This window comes from Drosophila arizonae, chromosome 4 (genome assembly GCF_054131065.1).
Source record: "Drosophila arizonae isolate 15081-1271.41 chromosome 4, UAZ_ARI_1.0, whole genome shotgun sequence".
Lineage (NCBI taxonomy): Eukaryota > Metazoa > Arthropoda > Insecta > Diptera > Drosophilidae > Drosophila > Drosophila arizonae.
In genome coordinates this window covers 2,181,844-2,196,383 of record NC_142924.1, presented here as the reverse complement: position 1 = coordinate 2,196,383, position 14,540 = coordinate 2,181,844, and the positions used below count along the sequence as shown (strand labels likewise).

At 45.8% G+C, this 14,540-nt stretch overlaps 2 protein-coding genes across 5 annotated transcripts; both read right to left on the bottom strand.

Annotated features, from left to right (window-relative positions):
* Positions 1-517: 517 nt before the first annotated feature.
* LOC108612752 (uncharacterized) lies at positions 518-3,654 on the bottom strand. The gene is made up of 4 exons (XM_018005744.2): positions 3,346-3,654; positions 1,919-2,029; positions 1,448-1,864; positions 518-1,202 (listed from the first exon to the last, which is right to left on the bottom strand). Exons 1-4 carry the CDS (start codon positions 3,520-3,522, stop codon positions 1,044-1,046), a joined length of 864 nt encoding a protein of 287 aa, XP_017861233.1. The 5' UTR covers positions 3,523-3,654; the 3' UTR covers positions 518-1,043.
* A 468-nt stretch (positions 3,655-4,122) lies between these two features.
* On the bottom strand, positions 4,123-14,240 carry teq (Tequila). 4 transcript variants are annotated; one of them, XM_089467564.1, is made up of 18 exons: positions 14,008-14,240; positions 13,382-13,859; positions 13,121-13,327; positions 12,739-12,966; positions 12,218-12,682; positions 11,379-12,158; positions 11,005-11,232; positions 10,482-10,949; positions 9,662-10,420; positions 9,131-9,604; positions 8,815-9,063; positions 6,724-7,392; positions 5,952-6,343; positions 5,739-5,894; positions 4,876-5,659; positions 4,718-4,810; positions 4,532-4,615; positions 4,123-4,472 (listed from the first exon to the last, which is right to left on the bottom strand). In XM_089467564.1, the coding sequence occupies exons 1-18, from the start codon at positions 14,053-14,055 to the stop codon at positions 4,333-4,335; spliced, it is 6,702 nt and encodes a 2,233-aa protein (XP_089323690.1). In that variant the 5' UTR covers positions 14,056-14,240; the 3' UTR covers positions 4,123-4,332. The 4 variants fall into 4 exon arrangements, with proteins under 4 accessions (XP_089323690.1, XP_089323688.1, XP_017860844.2 ...); XM_089467562.1 differs by having other exon boundaries at positions 6,724-9,063; positions 14,008-14,239; XM_018005355.2 differs by having other exon boundaries at positions 6,724-9,063; positions 9,131-9,601; positions 14,008-14,239.
* Positions 14,241-14,540: the final 300 nt, after the last annotated feature.

Below are 14,540 nucleotides of genomic sequence, written 5' to 3'. Positions count from 1 at the left end.
GACTATTGCCTTAAAACGCGTGTGCCCAACGATAAGATATTGGGCATATACATATATAAATATATATGTGTATGTATCATATACCTCGCAAGATGTCCAAGCCGAAAATTGTTTCCATCTCTGATTAGATTTGACGGCGAAAGCTTGTTACTAGGGCATGGTTTTCGGTCATTTTGATAAGTTTAATCTTGAAAACCAGTGAAACCAATACATATCTTAAGATCTAAACAATGTGCTAGACAATTGCCAGACTACGTGATACTCTGTACTTACCTTAATTCCTTTCTTTAGGCACTCAATGGACTTGGCAATGGAAATCAGCTAGATGATATTGATATATATATCGTATATATATATCATAAACTCCTAAGACATTAATATCTACTTAAGATCCAGCCTCATTATATGTACGATGTTACTCTTGAAAATTGTAGACGCTAGTGAAGGAAATACAAAAACAAAAGAGAAACAAAAATGATTTTATATAAAAGAAAAAAAAAACAGAAAAGAAAAATAGTTAAAAGAAATTAATGTTTTTAATTTATTTTATAAAATACAAATATATATAGATATACTTTTTGTTATATGGTAAATGTTTGAGACTACCCTCGTGTATGCTAAACTTTTCACACTACCCTCGCAAGCAGTAAATTCCTATCTACAAAGCGAGAACAGTTTGTTTTCTTGACATTTTCCTTGCCTACTTTACGGCCGTAACGTGGGAATCAAAAATTAGAAGAAAACGATGTTTGTAACGATTTGATGATTGAATTAAGAGCACACTTAACGCCCACACACAGTTAGACGTCGCGACGTCCAGATAGCGGAGCAGTGCAGAGAAGAGCAGAGGGCAGGCAAAGCGGTTAGTTAGCTAACTAATTGAGTTTAATTGGAACAAGACAAGAGCAATTAAGGCATCGAAACTAGAGAGAATTGGTTAATCGAGCTGGGTCTGTATTCCATGTGGCTTAAGTAAGTCGATTAGGCATAAATTAACATAGAGTATGGCTGGAATGCGGTTCCTGTGCACCAGACGGCCCCACTCAATGGCAACGCCCTCTGCCGGCCAGCAGCGGCAACAGCAGCAGCAGCAAGAGCGCCGGCAGACCAACGATCAGGCGAGCCGAGCCACTGCAGACCTTGCGAATGGTCTCCGTGCTGAGGCCACGGCGGGAGAGCATGTTGTGGACGCTGCGCAGCTCCTAGAAAGAGAGAGAGAAAGAAAAGAGAGACAGAGCGAAGGATAGAGAGAAATATGGATGTAATTTATAGCTAGAAGTAAGCAAATTTAACTGTAAAATACTCTATTCATAGAGTCAAGCCTTTTTCAGGTAATATAAAAAGCATAGAGCCTGGTATATTAGGCCCAATATAAAAGCAATTGCTATGCCAGCTAACCAAACTTAACTCCATCTCCAGACTATCCATGCTTAAGACTATGACTCACCTCATTGCTGAGGCCCAAACGATTGCGTGTGAGCACCACGGTGTATATGGAGCTCTTCACGTCGTTGCCGCAGAAGGTCAACACCAGGTGATCGTTGACCGCCTTGCCCACCTGCACGGTGCCTGTGAACTGTGTGTAGGAGTTCAGGGTGGCCAGACTGCCGCGCTGATCGCCAACATTCGACCAGACATTCGGCGCATTTGCCGTGTAGTTGAATGTGTACTCCAGATTGTTGTCTCGCTCGCTCCACACGAGACGCAGATACCTCATGTTCTGCTGCTGCGCCCGACGGTTATATTCGTTGTCGTGCTCCTGGTATGTGGGCGTGCTAGTTAGGGTGCGATAATTATTCTGATTTTGTTGGCGATTGTTGTAGTAGCCATTGTAGCCATAATTGTTGTTGTAGCTGGCTTGCACCTGTAAGAAAAGGTAAATAAATATGCGAAACGTAAACAAAATATTTGAACTCACCTGATCAGTAACATCGGTCAGATGTATGATGACGCACGAATCATATTCGTACACGCCCGGAAAATCTTGACTGTGCATTATGATTTCGCTGCCGTACCAGAGACCCATTATCTGTAATGGAATCGAAAGTATAAATAAAGTGTACTTATATGCATGTTTTCCATATATGCTTAAATTCTCTAACTCATTCCTTTAATGTTTTATCGATAAAAAAAACCTTATCGAAAATTAGGTTTTAAATTATATCTCCAACATATTTAGAGCTCGAATCTCTAAATTTTAATAATTTCGGTTTTTGTTAAAATTTACCCCCACCCTTACGTCCACCCCCTCACCCTCATATTTGTGAAAGGCGTATTTGAAATACTAGAGACTCTATGTATGTTATAATCATAATCTCTAAGATTCATGAAGGTAGTCCATCCATAAAAAAGTTATTAAATTACTACTACTACTATTACTGCGAGCGTATGCCTGTGTGTGCGAGTGCGTTTGTGTATGTGTAATAATTAATGGAATATCAGATGCCCGAAGGGTTCAGGGGATCTCGTAGTCGAGCAATCTCGACTAGAGCTTTCTTACTTGTTTTTTTTTTTTTTTCGAATCATTTGCGACTCTTTCATATTAGCTGTTGACATTTTAATTTGTGTGTGTCAGCAAAATTTACAATAATTTAATTTTAATCAATAAACTATGTCACACATGCACACATATATACCCATGTAAATACATATACATACGATAGAGCATGTCGTTTTGCATGTGAATCTTGTCAATTAGCAGCCCGCATGCGGACAGTGGAACAGTGGGAACGAAACGCTGACTAAGCGAGTCACCCACTGCCAGACAGACGAACCGTCTGGACAGCACTCAGCAAACAACGTTGACTTATGCCCTATATAGTCAAAAGGGTTAATTAGCACAAATCAGCCATAATTGGATTACTAAAACAACCAAAAGACTTCCAACGAGTTATTCAATACAGTTTGTTATTTTGAATAAACATCAAGGCAATAATTATGAAAGAATTTCAAGAAATTATAATCTAATTAGATTCATTATGAAAATTTCCTTTTGTCTTTTATATAGTGGAGTAAATATTATGTTAGAATATATACCTTGATCTGTTTGTTATTTTATATAAATAAATAGCAGAGAGTATGTGCTTAATTAAAATAAATACTAATTTGTTTTACTTATATTTAAATATTATTTAATTATCTGCACTTCAAACTCAACGGATTAACTATTCGCATATTTCAATAATATAAACTTAGTTGACTAAATAGGAAACGGATTAAGGTTCACTTTGTTTATTTCCAGCCCTCAACGGAACCAACGCCCATTTTGCAGAATGTAATGAGTGCAAATCTTGAATTTCACATCTCTCGTCTCACTCACTCTCTCCTGCTCTACTTTACGCTCACCTGCTGCAGATCCACTGAGCTTTGGGGCTTAACATTAATGCAACGCACAGCCGCATTGATGCGTTCTGTGCTTGTGGTGCCGTCCATTGATCCATAAACATAATGATCCAAATTGTTTGCAAGAGCATGCGACCAACAAACACCAAATATCACAAAGAAAACAGATTTCAATAACATTGCTATTATCACTGTGTATGCGTGTGTGTGTGATAAGCGTAAGGCTGAGCCGCGAAAGGAGAGAAAGAACAAACGACGACTGCGCTTTATGAAATGCCACTCACAACTGCCAGAAAAGCTTAGCGGCTCAGCCGCCGTTAGCAAAGAGAGGCTGCTTGGAATTTCGTCCATTCCAAGCAAAAGAGAGTGAGAGTTTGAGCGAGAGAGTAAAACAATTGCAAGGCGAGTGGCGAGAAATGGCGAGGCAAGAGTGTGAGTGAGATGCACATATTAGAGCAATTGCACTCTTTCGTTCAGTACGTTGCGTAGCTCGCGTTGATCATTAGTTAATTAAGTTAATTGTCGAGCTTTTAATGCGCATCACTCGCACCCGCACAATACGAACGTGCCAAGCCCCTGGAACCCCTTTTGTAAACGACAGCTTTCGACAATTGAGAGTGCGTTTATATGTGTTCGTGTGAGAGTATGTGTGTGATCGTTCAATTGGCTGAGCCACAAAACCGAGTAAATATATAGAAAGAGCAGCTTAAGGCTGGCAATGAATGCAGAAAGTAGCGTGGAAGGGAGCTGAAAAGTGTGTGGAATGAGTCGACATGTGAATTAAATTTGCTGAGCATCTTTATTGTTGTAGTTGTCTGGTTGTTGTTGTGCGTTTTATTAGCATTGATTCTGTGTGCTTAGCCTACGTGCGTGCCCTTGTCGACCCCTTTACAAGACAATTTCCATTGCCTATTTTTAGGTGTTGCTCTAAAAATAATTCGCTTTACTTTCGAGATTGGGAGTGGCGCTTGAGTTAAAGAAGTCGGCGTGCTACTTCAAGCGGCGCAAGCTTTGGTTGATCTTCTCGTAGATCCAATCAACATAGTGACAGACGCGCACATAGACACCGGGACGATTCTGATAGCCGCAGTGCTGACCCCAAGATATGATGCCATACAGAGTTTCGCCATCTAGAAAGAAAATTGGATTCCTAAAGAACTACACTGATCTAAGCTCACTATGGATTTACCCTCATCAGAGCAGACAAGTGGACCGCCAGAGTCACCCTCGCAGGCGTCGACACTTGCGTCCATGGAGCCGGCGCAGAACATGCCTAAATAGATTAAAATGTCGGTTATCAATCAGCAAAGAAATTTGTCCAAGTCATTCATTCCATCACTCACTCCATAACTCGCTCAATCACTCAATCACTTACCCTCAGTCATAGCATCGCCATAGACATTCATTTGCTTGCACGTCGTATCCGCCAAAATGGGCAACTGCGCAGCTCTCAGTTCTTGAGAAGGAGCTGCAAGAGAATATGCCCGATGAATACCCTAACGAAGAGGGAAACGGATAGAGCGAGTTACTCACTGGACACGCCCGATTTAATGGAGCCCCAGCCGGAGATAGTGCAGGTGCGATTCTCGAGCAAGGGAGCACCAGGCTCTGGCAGGCAGATGGGCTGCACGTAATCGTTAAATTTCAATGGTGTCTTGAGAACCACCAGAGCAATGTCGTTATTCATGTGGGTGGGCTGGCGGAACTGCTCGTGTGTATACCAAGTCTCGATGAACGAGTCCACCTCCGAGTGCTCCGCTATGTTGGCGTAGTGATCGCCCACGCGCACAAAGTACGCGCCCTTCGGATGTCCGTAGACGCAATGGGCGGCTGTTAGCAGATGCCTCTTGGAGATGACCACGGCACCACACCAGTGGCTGGAGATGCCACCACGCCCACGTGTCCTTATCGTCGCCTGCCACGGATGACGGCCGCGACGTGCCACATTGCCCTGCACCACACGCTGCTCGGGATGCAGGAACTCATCGAACAGATCGTCCTTGAAGATGCCGCAACGTCTTGGTGTGCGCAGCGCCTTGCTCGATCTCTCCCAGAGGCCGATATCGGACAGGCTAATGTTGCTGGCCGGACCGGCGGACTTATCCTTACTTAAGGCTTGCAGCCGAATGCGTTGGCGTGCCTGTCTCGGCGGCGGGCCCGCAGTGCAGCGCAGACTCACATCCTCCGTATGATTGCAGTTGTGTTCACCCCAGTTCCAGTGGCGACACAGGTCGATGCTCGTCTCATTGCCCTGGCACATCACTTGATCAAGCCAGATGGGTCCGCTGCCTGGGCCGAATATGTTTTTCTCGATTTTCTAAGAGAGAGAGAAAGAGAAAGAGAGTGAGTTCAGGGATTGACTTAAGGTAACTCTAGTAGGGCTGCCTCCCACTTACTGCTTCTCCATAGTAGCCGAGGCTATTGCAAGCCACCTGCGCTGCCCGCACATTGAAATCATCATCGCAAACGCTGCCCCAGACGCCGTGGTACTTCACCTCCAAGCGACCTTCAAGCGAGCTGCGTCCGCCCTCCAAACGGTACTCAATGGGTGCCTGTAAAATGCCAATGATTTATACCCGAACTATCAGTCATAGATGAGCTCTGTTTACCTTACAAACAGCATCGCTCTCATCCGACTTGTCCGCACAGTCCACCGTATTGTCGCAGACAAAGGCAGGTGGTATGCACTCCTTGGAGGCCTGGCAGAGCCACGAATTATTGGGACACTTTAGCACTGGCACTTTACACACCACGCCCACCACCTCGTCAACGGCACAGTTGTGCACGCCCCAGCCCATAAAATCGCAATCCTTCAACTTCGTCTCATTGCCCCGACATTCGAGCTTATCCATCACATAGTTGAAGTTGCGCTCGGTGGGCTCGTAATACGAATTGCCACGCACTTCCGAAGCGCCCATCTTGTAACCCAGCTCACGGCAAACGACATCAGCATCGGGTAGACCAAATTTATCATCGCAAACGTAGCCCCATTGACCATTTACTGTAAAACAAAAGTGATTGAATACTTGGCACGGCTTGGGGATAATTCAAATGGTTCAATACTTGGCTAGAGTTATGGATAAACCTCTTGCCTTGGATAAACCTCTTGCCTAAGCCTTGTGGTTGAATACTTGACTTATTTAAAATTTTGCTTTAAGGATATCCCTTTCGGTTGGATTCTTCGCTAAATTCATAGAATTAAATTAGGGTTAAATACTTGGCTAGCTTTAATTTCCCTTGTGGTTGGATTCTTGGCTAAATTCAGAGACATCTTTTGTGATTGTATACATTTAGAAAACTACCCTCTGGTTGAATACTTAGATATGGGAAAATGCCCCATGGATAGGTATTGTTTCTAAGCTAAGTTTCAATCCTACTCACCTTTGACTTCAATGCGTCCCATATGTGGACTTTCACCACCTGTCAATCGCACCTGGTACCCTAGATGTTCGCACTGGCTCTCATCCCTTCGATTGCCACAGTTATTGACTCCATCGCAGACCTGCGATTGCTTTACACACTTGCCCCCACCGCAGTCAAACTCGCAAGGCTCGTCAGAAAATCCGCTACGCAGATGAATTTGGGATGTTGGCGGTGTGGTGACTTCTGCATTTGGATTAGGCAGAAAGTCCCCTTCTTCAAAATCCGTGTCAGGGTCTGTGTCTTGATTCGGCTCAGACTCAAATTCTGTTCTGGGCGTAGGCTGAGGCTCCTTGTTGGTGGGATTGAAAGGATTGGGTAGATTGGGATGTCTAGCATGGTAGGAGGGGCTGTGCTGGTGGTGATGAGGACCGTGATGCTGGTGGTGTGGGTGGTGATGATGGTGTTGCGGTTTCTCGAAAGGATCTGGCATATTTGGATGGCGTCTATGGAATTCACGACTGTGCCAATTGTTCGTATTTGATTGAGGATTTGGATTTAGATTTGCATTTGTACTGCTGTCGATGATGTCCACTCGTCGCGTGCCACGTTGAAAGTCAGTGGTGTCATATCGGGAGGCGTAAGTAGTGGGATTTAGGGTCTGTTCAGTACGCGCCGTTTCACCAGCATCTGGAACAACAGAGGGATCGTCAGAGTCAATGTCCAGGCTCGCCTGCTCGCCAGCCACAATCATTTCAACGTCATCGTCGGGCGTATGTCTAACCCCAAGGGTAGTTCTTTGGGTCGTGGTGCTAGTCGGTGGTTTGATTATAGCTGAAGCGATGGCCGATTCAGCGAGATGGACTGAATCTGCCTTAACATTCCCACTATGATTGAAATAGGGACGTAACATCAGACGCAACGCTTCGTTAAGAGCATCCCTGGATGGTGGGGAGACCGCAGCACTTTGTGTTGGATTGTAAAAATTGTGGCTGAACGGAGGTGGCTTTAAAGCACTCCTCTCAGTGGTGCTAGTTGTCTCATCACCAAAATCTGCCTCGTCATACTCATCCTGATCATTGAAGAGATCGGGCACTTGGTTACGCGGTGGCACCTTCTGCCAGGAGGTATTGTGGGAGTGCGCAACACCTGCGTAGGATGGACTATAGTGTGGACGAAGGGCAGGTGTGGCATTGAACACAGGTGGGTAGATAGGGAACGTGCGCAAATTCGAACGAGTCGTGCTAGGGGTTGGAATCGTTGTGGACTCTGGTAAGTTAGATCGTGTGGGTGGCTGTAAGCCACCATAGAGATTCGATTCATCATCCACAGGCTGGGGCTGGCCACGATAAGTGGGACTGTGGTTGGCAGGGATGGCAGTAGGGACGCGAGCGGGAGCATCACGATAAGTAGGATACGGTTCATCAACAGTTGTTGCAGTATCCGAATCCGAATCGGGTATATAGTCTAGATCTATTGGTCGCTGTCCTGGTAAGGCCGGAGTATGCGAGATCGGATGTAGGTGGCTTGGATTAAATCCAGTGGAAGGCTGTCTTGGAGTTGGATTATAATCAAGGTCTAAGGGTCGTTGACCTGGTGAGCTGTTTGGCCGTGAATAAATTGGCTTAAGGCCAGGGGTTTGAGGTGGAGGAGTAGGCGGTTGCAAACCACCAAATAAATTTGATTCATCGGCCACCGGATGGGGCGAGCCATGAGAAGAAGGACTGTGATTTGAAGGGAGGGACGGATCAGCAGACGCTCTATCCTGTTCATCGGGCTCGTACTCAAGGTCTAAGGGTCGCTGACCCGGTATTGGATTGGGTTGTATGTGAGGAGTGGGTTTGTGATTGGAGGGTAGATGGAACTGATCGCGACGCGTTTCACTAGGCAGCTGATCCTCACGCCTTTCACCATATGGCCCCGGTTGATAGTCATCTAGATCTAGAGGTCGCTGTCCAGGTAGAGTAGGACTGTAGGGTCTATGTGGCCTCTGCGAGCGACTAAAATTCTGTCGTGGCGATGGCGCAACTGCCTCCACGTTGCCTGTGTTGGGCGACATGGGCGCAAGTGGTGCTTTATATATAGCATTTGGAGTAGTTGGTGGATAGTTACGATTGGGCAGCAATGAACCCTCCACATAGAGCACGCTCTGTGCGGGCGCCTGTTGCTGATAGAAGCTGCCTTGGCCCGACCAGCCATTAGACTGGGGCTGGCCAAAGCCTATGCCTGCTGGGCGATCCATGTTCATATTACTCCAGCGATTGCCACTGGCCGTAACAGTTGTCTTAACGCCCGATCCACTGGCAAATTGATCAGCAGATCCATGACTGGGCTGCACATAGGCCTTCGACTCACGATTGTCTGTAAGAGTTAAGATTTAAAATTAAAATTTTGTAAAATAGATTTGAAGGAACTGATTGTTAGTAACCATAGCGCAGATCTATCCAACTGGAGGAGTCCTGATGGTAGCTACAGCGATCGTACTCGGGCACCTCACTGTCTGGCACACACAGGCGGTGTGACACACTGAATACCTGACCCACAGGGCAACTGTAAATGAATGCCTGTGCACTTTGAGCTGCGCAGTTGATATATTTGGTTGGCTGCGTTGGATGCTGAAAGTTGCCGATCAAACCATAGGGACAAATTATCGTAGAGCTTTTGCCTAGACGATGCATCTGCTGCCACCATTCGTAGAATATACGCAGCTCACTCAGCAAGTAAACGCGATCAGAGCGCTGCACTTGCTCCACAGGCTGGCAGCGACGAAGGGATAGGCTGAAATGTAGACCATTGGGACAGCTCTGCAAACGCGTCAGGCCCTCTCCACAGCTCAAGTATTGAGTGCAGTCGAAGGGATAAGCGTAATTGCCCACAGCACCCCGCGGACAGCTAACGACTGCTAGGGGAAGAAGATCATCAGCAGTCTTCTTAATGATTTCCAAATCACCAAACTCACATTCCAAATGCTCCTCTGCATAGTTAAAGGCCACACGATCCGTAACGGGCACAAGCTCTCCTTGCAGGCAATAGCTACGCGAGAGACTAAACACCTCACTGCCCGGACACTGCCTGATGGTTGTGTGTCCTTCCGAGCAATATATATAGCTCCGAGCATCAAAGGGATGTGCAAAAAGGCCATAGACCTGATCGGGACAAACCAAACGATACGAACCCGCAGTGGCAGAAATAGCATTTGGATTGTAAATGAGGTTAGATGGAGGCAGTGTTTCCTTAGTCCTGCCCGAGCAATCGACTTGCTCAATGAAATCACAAATTCCATTTGCTGCATTGAACGCTTTTCCAGGTTCACAGCTCTGAATAAATGTCTGTCCATTAGCGCAGTTTAGGAATTTAATGCAGTCATACGGATGCGCCCGGAGTCCACTAGCTCCAGGTGGACAGTTTATATATCCATTAACATAGCCGGTCTGCTCATTAGTTTGCAATTCGCGACCCTCGTGATTTATTTGATTGCCTTGGTAAAACTCATGCTGCGTCTCTGTCAGATAGTCCACTCGATCGTAAGGAGCCACCAGTTGATCCCTGGCCACACAAAGTCTTCGAGAAATACTGAAGACCTCTCCCCGTTCACAGCTCTCAATGGAAGTCTGCTGATCGCGACAGTTCAAATACTTGGTGCAGTCAAACGGATGAAGATAGTAACCCTGAGCATTTGCGGGACACGTAACAGTTGTGAGGTCTTGCATAAAGTTAGCTGAGAAGGGAAAACCAATAAGGATTGCACGGAAGAGGAAAAATAATCTTAGAGATCTTACTAGAAAGCTGACCACTAATGTAAGCATAGTCCAGGTAGTCATGGGAGGAGAGCTGCTGGCGAGCAGAACATCTCCTTGTAGATAGACTATAAACAGAACCCGCTGGACAGGACTCCACCTGCAGTAGACCATTCTGGCAAAGCACGTAATGGCCCGCATGGAAGGGATAGGCGTAGTTACCGCGAAGGTTAACTGGACACGATTTCAGTGCAGATTGGAATGCCTGACTATCTGTGTAGCTATAACTTCCCTCCTGGAAACTTTGCTCTGAAAAGAACTTTACCCTTTCGGCTAGTGTCACTTGACCCTTTGGACGACAAGCTCGTTGAACAAAGCTATAAGCCATGCTCTCTCCACAATTCAGAATAGAGAGCTCTCCCCCTGCAGCACAGCGAACATATTTGCCCGCATCGTACGGATAGAGATGAAGACCATCTGTGCCCTCCGGACAACGGGTAAGCATCAGAGCTGAGGGAAGTAATACTCTGAATATTTGAGGCGCTAAGAATGGAATGGCGCTTACAATATTCGTTGCTTATCTGAGAGACAATGTAGGACACATAATCTGTGTATACCAGCTGTGTCTTGGGTTGGCAATATCCCTTTGATATACTAAAGACATTGCCAAGAATACAACTCTGGACAGCGATCTTTCCCGCCTTGCAGTTGAGGAACTTGGTTTGATCGAACGGATGAGCAAACAGACCCTCGACACCTCCTGGACAGAGTAGATCTCTGAGTCGGGCAGCAGCTAAGACGATTCATTACGATTACAAGACAATTAAGGGATCTAACAACTGCAAGCGCATGAAGAGCAAAAGATGAGACCGAAACCCCAAAATGAGAAGCGTATGAACTAAGCAAAGCGAGTCGTATATGGAATAGAGTATAACTTACAAGTGAAATCTGTGTGAGCAGAAGAGCTTCCAGTGGGAGTGCAGATCAAACTGTGCCTATCAAATATCTCGCCATGTGGACATTGCTCCAAACGTGGTTCCACGCCAATTCCACATAAAATATACTTTGAGGGATCGTGAGGATAGAAAACGTTACCCCGAGCTCCGATTGGGCAACTTAGTCCGGTTGATGACCCACTTGTGGATTCATTTGATACTCCGGTTGATGACCCACCTTGATGTCCCTCAAATGCGCCGGTGACACCACCACCGTAGTTCTTCCTGCTTTGACCGGTATACAAGTAACCTTGTCCACAGTCCACCTTATCTTTGTAGTCACAGACTAATAGAGATGGACTGAAGGCTGTTCCAGGTCCACAGTCCTGAATAAAAGTCTGCCCATTGGCGCAATTCAGGAATTTGGTACAGTCGTATGGATGGGGTTGAACTCCACTAGCTCCAGCGGGACAGACCACTTCTTCATTACCATTGGTAGGCTGTGCATTTGTCTGGAGCTCGCGACCCTGATGAGCCAGATTTTCCTGGTTGAACTCGTGTTGCGTATCCGTTAGATACTCTACTCGATCATAGGGAGCTACTAATTGATCTCTGGCCACACAAAGTCTACGAGAGATACTGAAGACTTCGCCCCTTTTACAGCTCTCAATCGAGGTCTGTTGATCTTGGCAACTTATGTATTTGGTACAGTCGAAAGGATGAAGATAGTAACCCTGAGCATTTGCAGGGCAGGTAACAGTTGTGAGGTCTTGCATGAAGTTAGCTAAGGAGAAAAAGTAATAATAATCACGAGAACAAGATCACACGTGATCTAGATCTTACTAGAGAGTTGAATGTTTATGTAAGCATAATCCAGAAAATCGTGGGGGGAGAGCTGCTGGCGAGCCGAACATCTCTTTGTAGATAGACTATAAACAGAGCCCGCTGGACAGGACACGACCTGCAGTAGACCATTCTGGCAAAGAACGAAATGGCCTGCATGGAAGGGATAGGCGTAGTTGCCACGAAGGTCAGCTGGACACGATTTCAATGCAGATTGAAATGCCTGGCTATCTGTATAGCTATAGCTGCCTCCCTGAAAACTGAGCTCTGAAAAGAACTTGACTCTTTCGCTTCGAGTCACTTGTCGACTTGGACGACAAGCACTCTTAATGAAGCTGTAAGCTAGGTCTGCTCCACAACTTATGATTGAAAGCTCTCCTGCTGTACAGCGAATATATTTGCCCGCATCGTAGGGATAGAGATGAACACCATCCGTTCCCGCCGGACAGCTAGTGAGCATCAGAGCTGAAGAAACACAAGGCTCTGAAGCTATGAAGAGCTTATGAAGAAAGAAAACTTACAATATTCGATGCTTATCTGAGAGACAAAGTAGGCCACATAATCTGTGTATGGCAGCTGCGTCTTAGGTTGGCAGTATCCCTTCGATATGCTAAAGACCTGACCAGGAGAGCAACTCTGGACAGCAATCTTTCCCGCCTTGCAGTTGAGGAACTTGGTTTGATCAAACGGATGAACAAACAGGCCGTCGACGCCTTCCGGACAAAGTAGTCCACTGAACCGAACGGCAGCTGAGAGGATTCATTAGGATTATAGGCAAGACAAGCAAACAAGCTACTGGAAGCGTATGAAAAGCAAAGGATGAGAACGGATCCCCAAATGAGAAGCGTATGGACTAAGCAAAGCAGGGCACGAAACATATAATATACGTGGACTTCAACTTACAAGAATAATCGGCTGAGGCAGATGAAGCCCCACTCACAGAACAGGTCAAGCTATGAGTATTGAATACCCAACCTGGCAGGCATTGCTCCAATCGTGGATGCACACCTGTTTCACAAATGATGTACTTCGATTGGTCGTTGGGATAGGGAACTGGACCGCGAGCACCCGCTGGACATTCAAGGCTAACCGAGGTACCTTTCACTTCACCTGGGCTTGTGTTAGTTGGGGAACGCTCTTTGCAAAACTAAAACTCGAACTCACCTTGACCTGACGCTGCTCCACAATTCACTTTGTGCTTGTAGTCGCAGACCAGCTGAGTTGGACTGAATGCCGTGCCAGGTCCACAGTTCTGAATAAAAGTCTGTCCGTTGGCGCAGTTGAGAAACTTCGTGCAATCACTGGGATGTGGCTGTAGCCCACTGAAGCCAGGCTCACATCGCGGCTCTAAAGGACGCTCCAGCAGTCGCGCCGAGCGACCAGGCTGACCCTCGCAGGACACTTGACTCTGGTGATCACATGTTTGTATGACGGCATTAAATGCCGTGCCCGGTCCGCAGGTTTGTATAACTGGACGACCCTCAGCACAGTTGATGAACCGATGGCAATCGTGCTCATACGGTTTTAATCCTCGAAAATGGGACGGACAAGCCACCTGGTCTTGAGCTTGAGTCGTTGCTGATAACCCGGACTGCCCAACATTATAGCTGCCGGGCTGATGATAAGCGATCGTTTCAGCTAGCTAGAAAGACGCAATAAGAAAATGTTATTGGGGGAATTTTAGAAACAATAGATACTATAGATCAGTGGAGCAGACTTCCGATTCAATAGGCCAAACTAATTCATATCAATTAGTAAATATATGCATATGTGTATATGTATTTGCTTACGTTCAAGACGAGAAGCGACAGAGCCAGGCTCCAAGCTCTCCCAATCATTTCTTCAATTTATTTCCTATATATAGTTTATATATATGTATATAATATATATTTTAAATATGTTTTTTTTTTCTCCACTGATAGCGCTTCGCCCGAAAAGTGATACGAATATACGAATATTTATATTTTAGCTGCTCTTTCGCTGAGCTTCGAAGCTCGACTGAGGCACAGGCAATCTTTCAATTGGGATGCTGCCTGGTGCTGCATCCAATTGAATGCCGTCTTATCTCTGGTGGCAATCATCTAGACCTTTTGATAGGCGCTTATCATTTGTTGTGCTGTCACTTCTGTTACCCTGTAAACAGATGACAAATGGTCGGAAGAGTACAGAAAGTAACTGGGCACAGCTGCTTTTCTTATGAGTAGGTATACTTAAAAATATACTCTCTCTTCTTAACCCGCATTTCTTAAAGCAATTAAACAGTCTGATTGAGACTACAGAAGCTTAACTGCTTTAACAACTCGAAATAAACTTATCACAACTC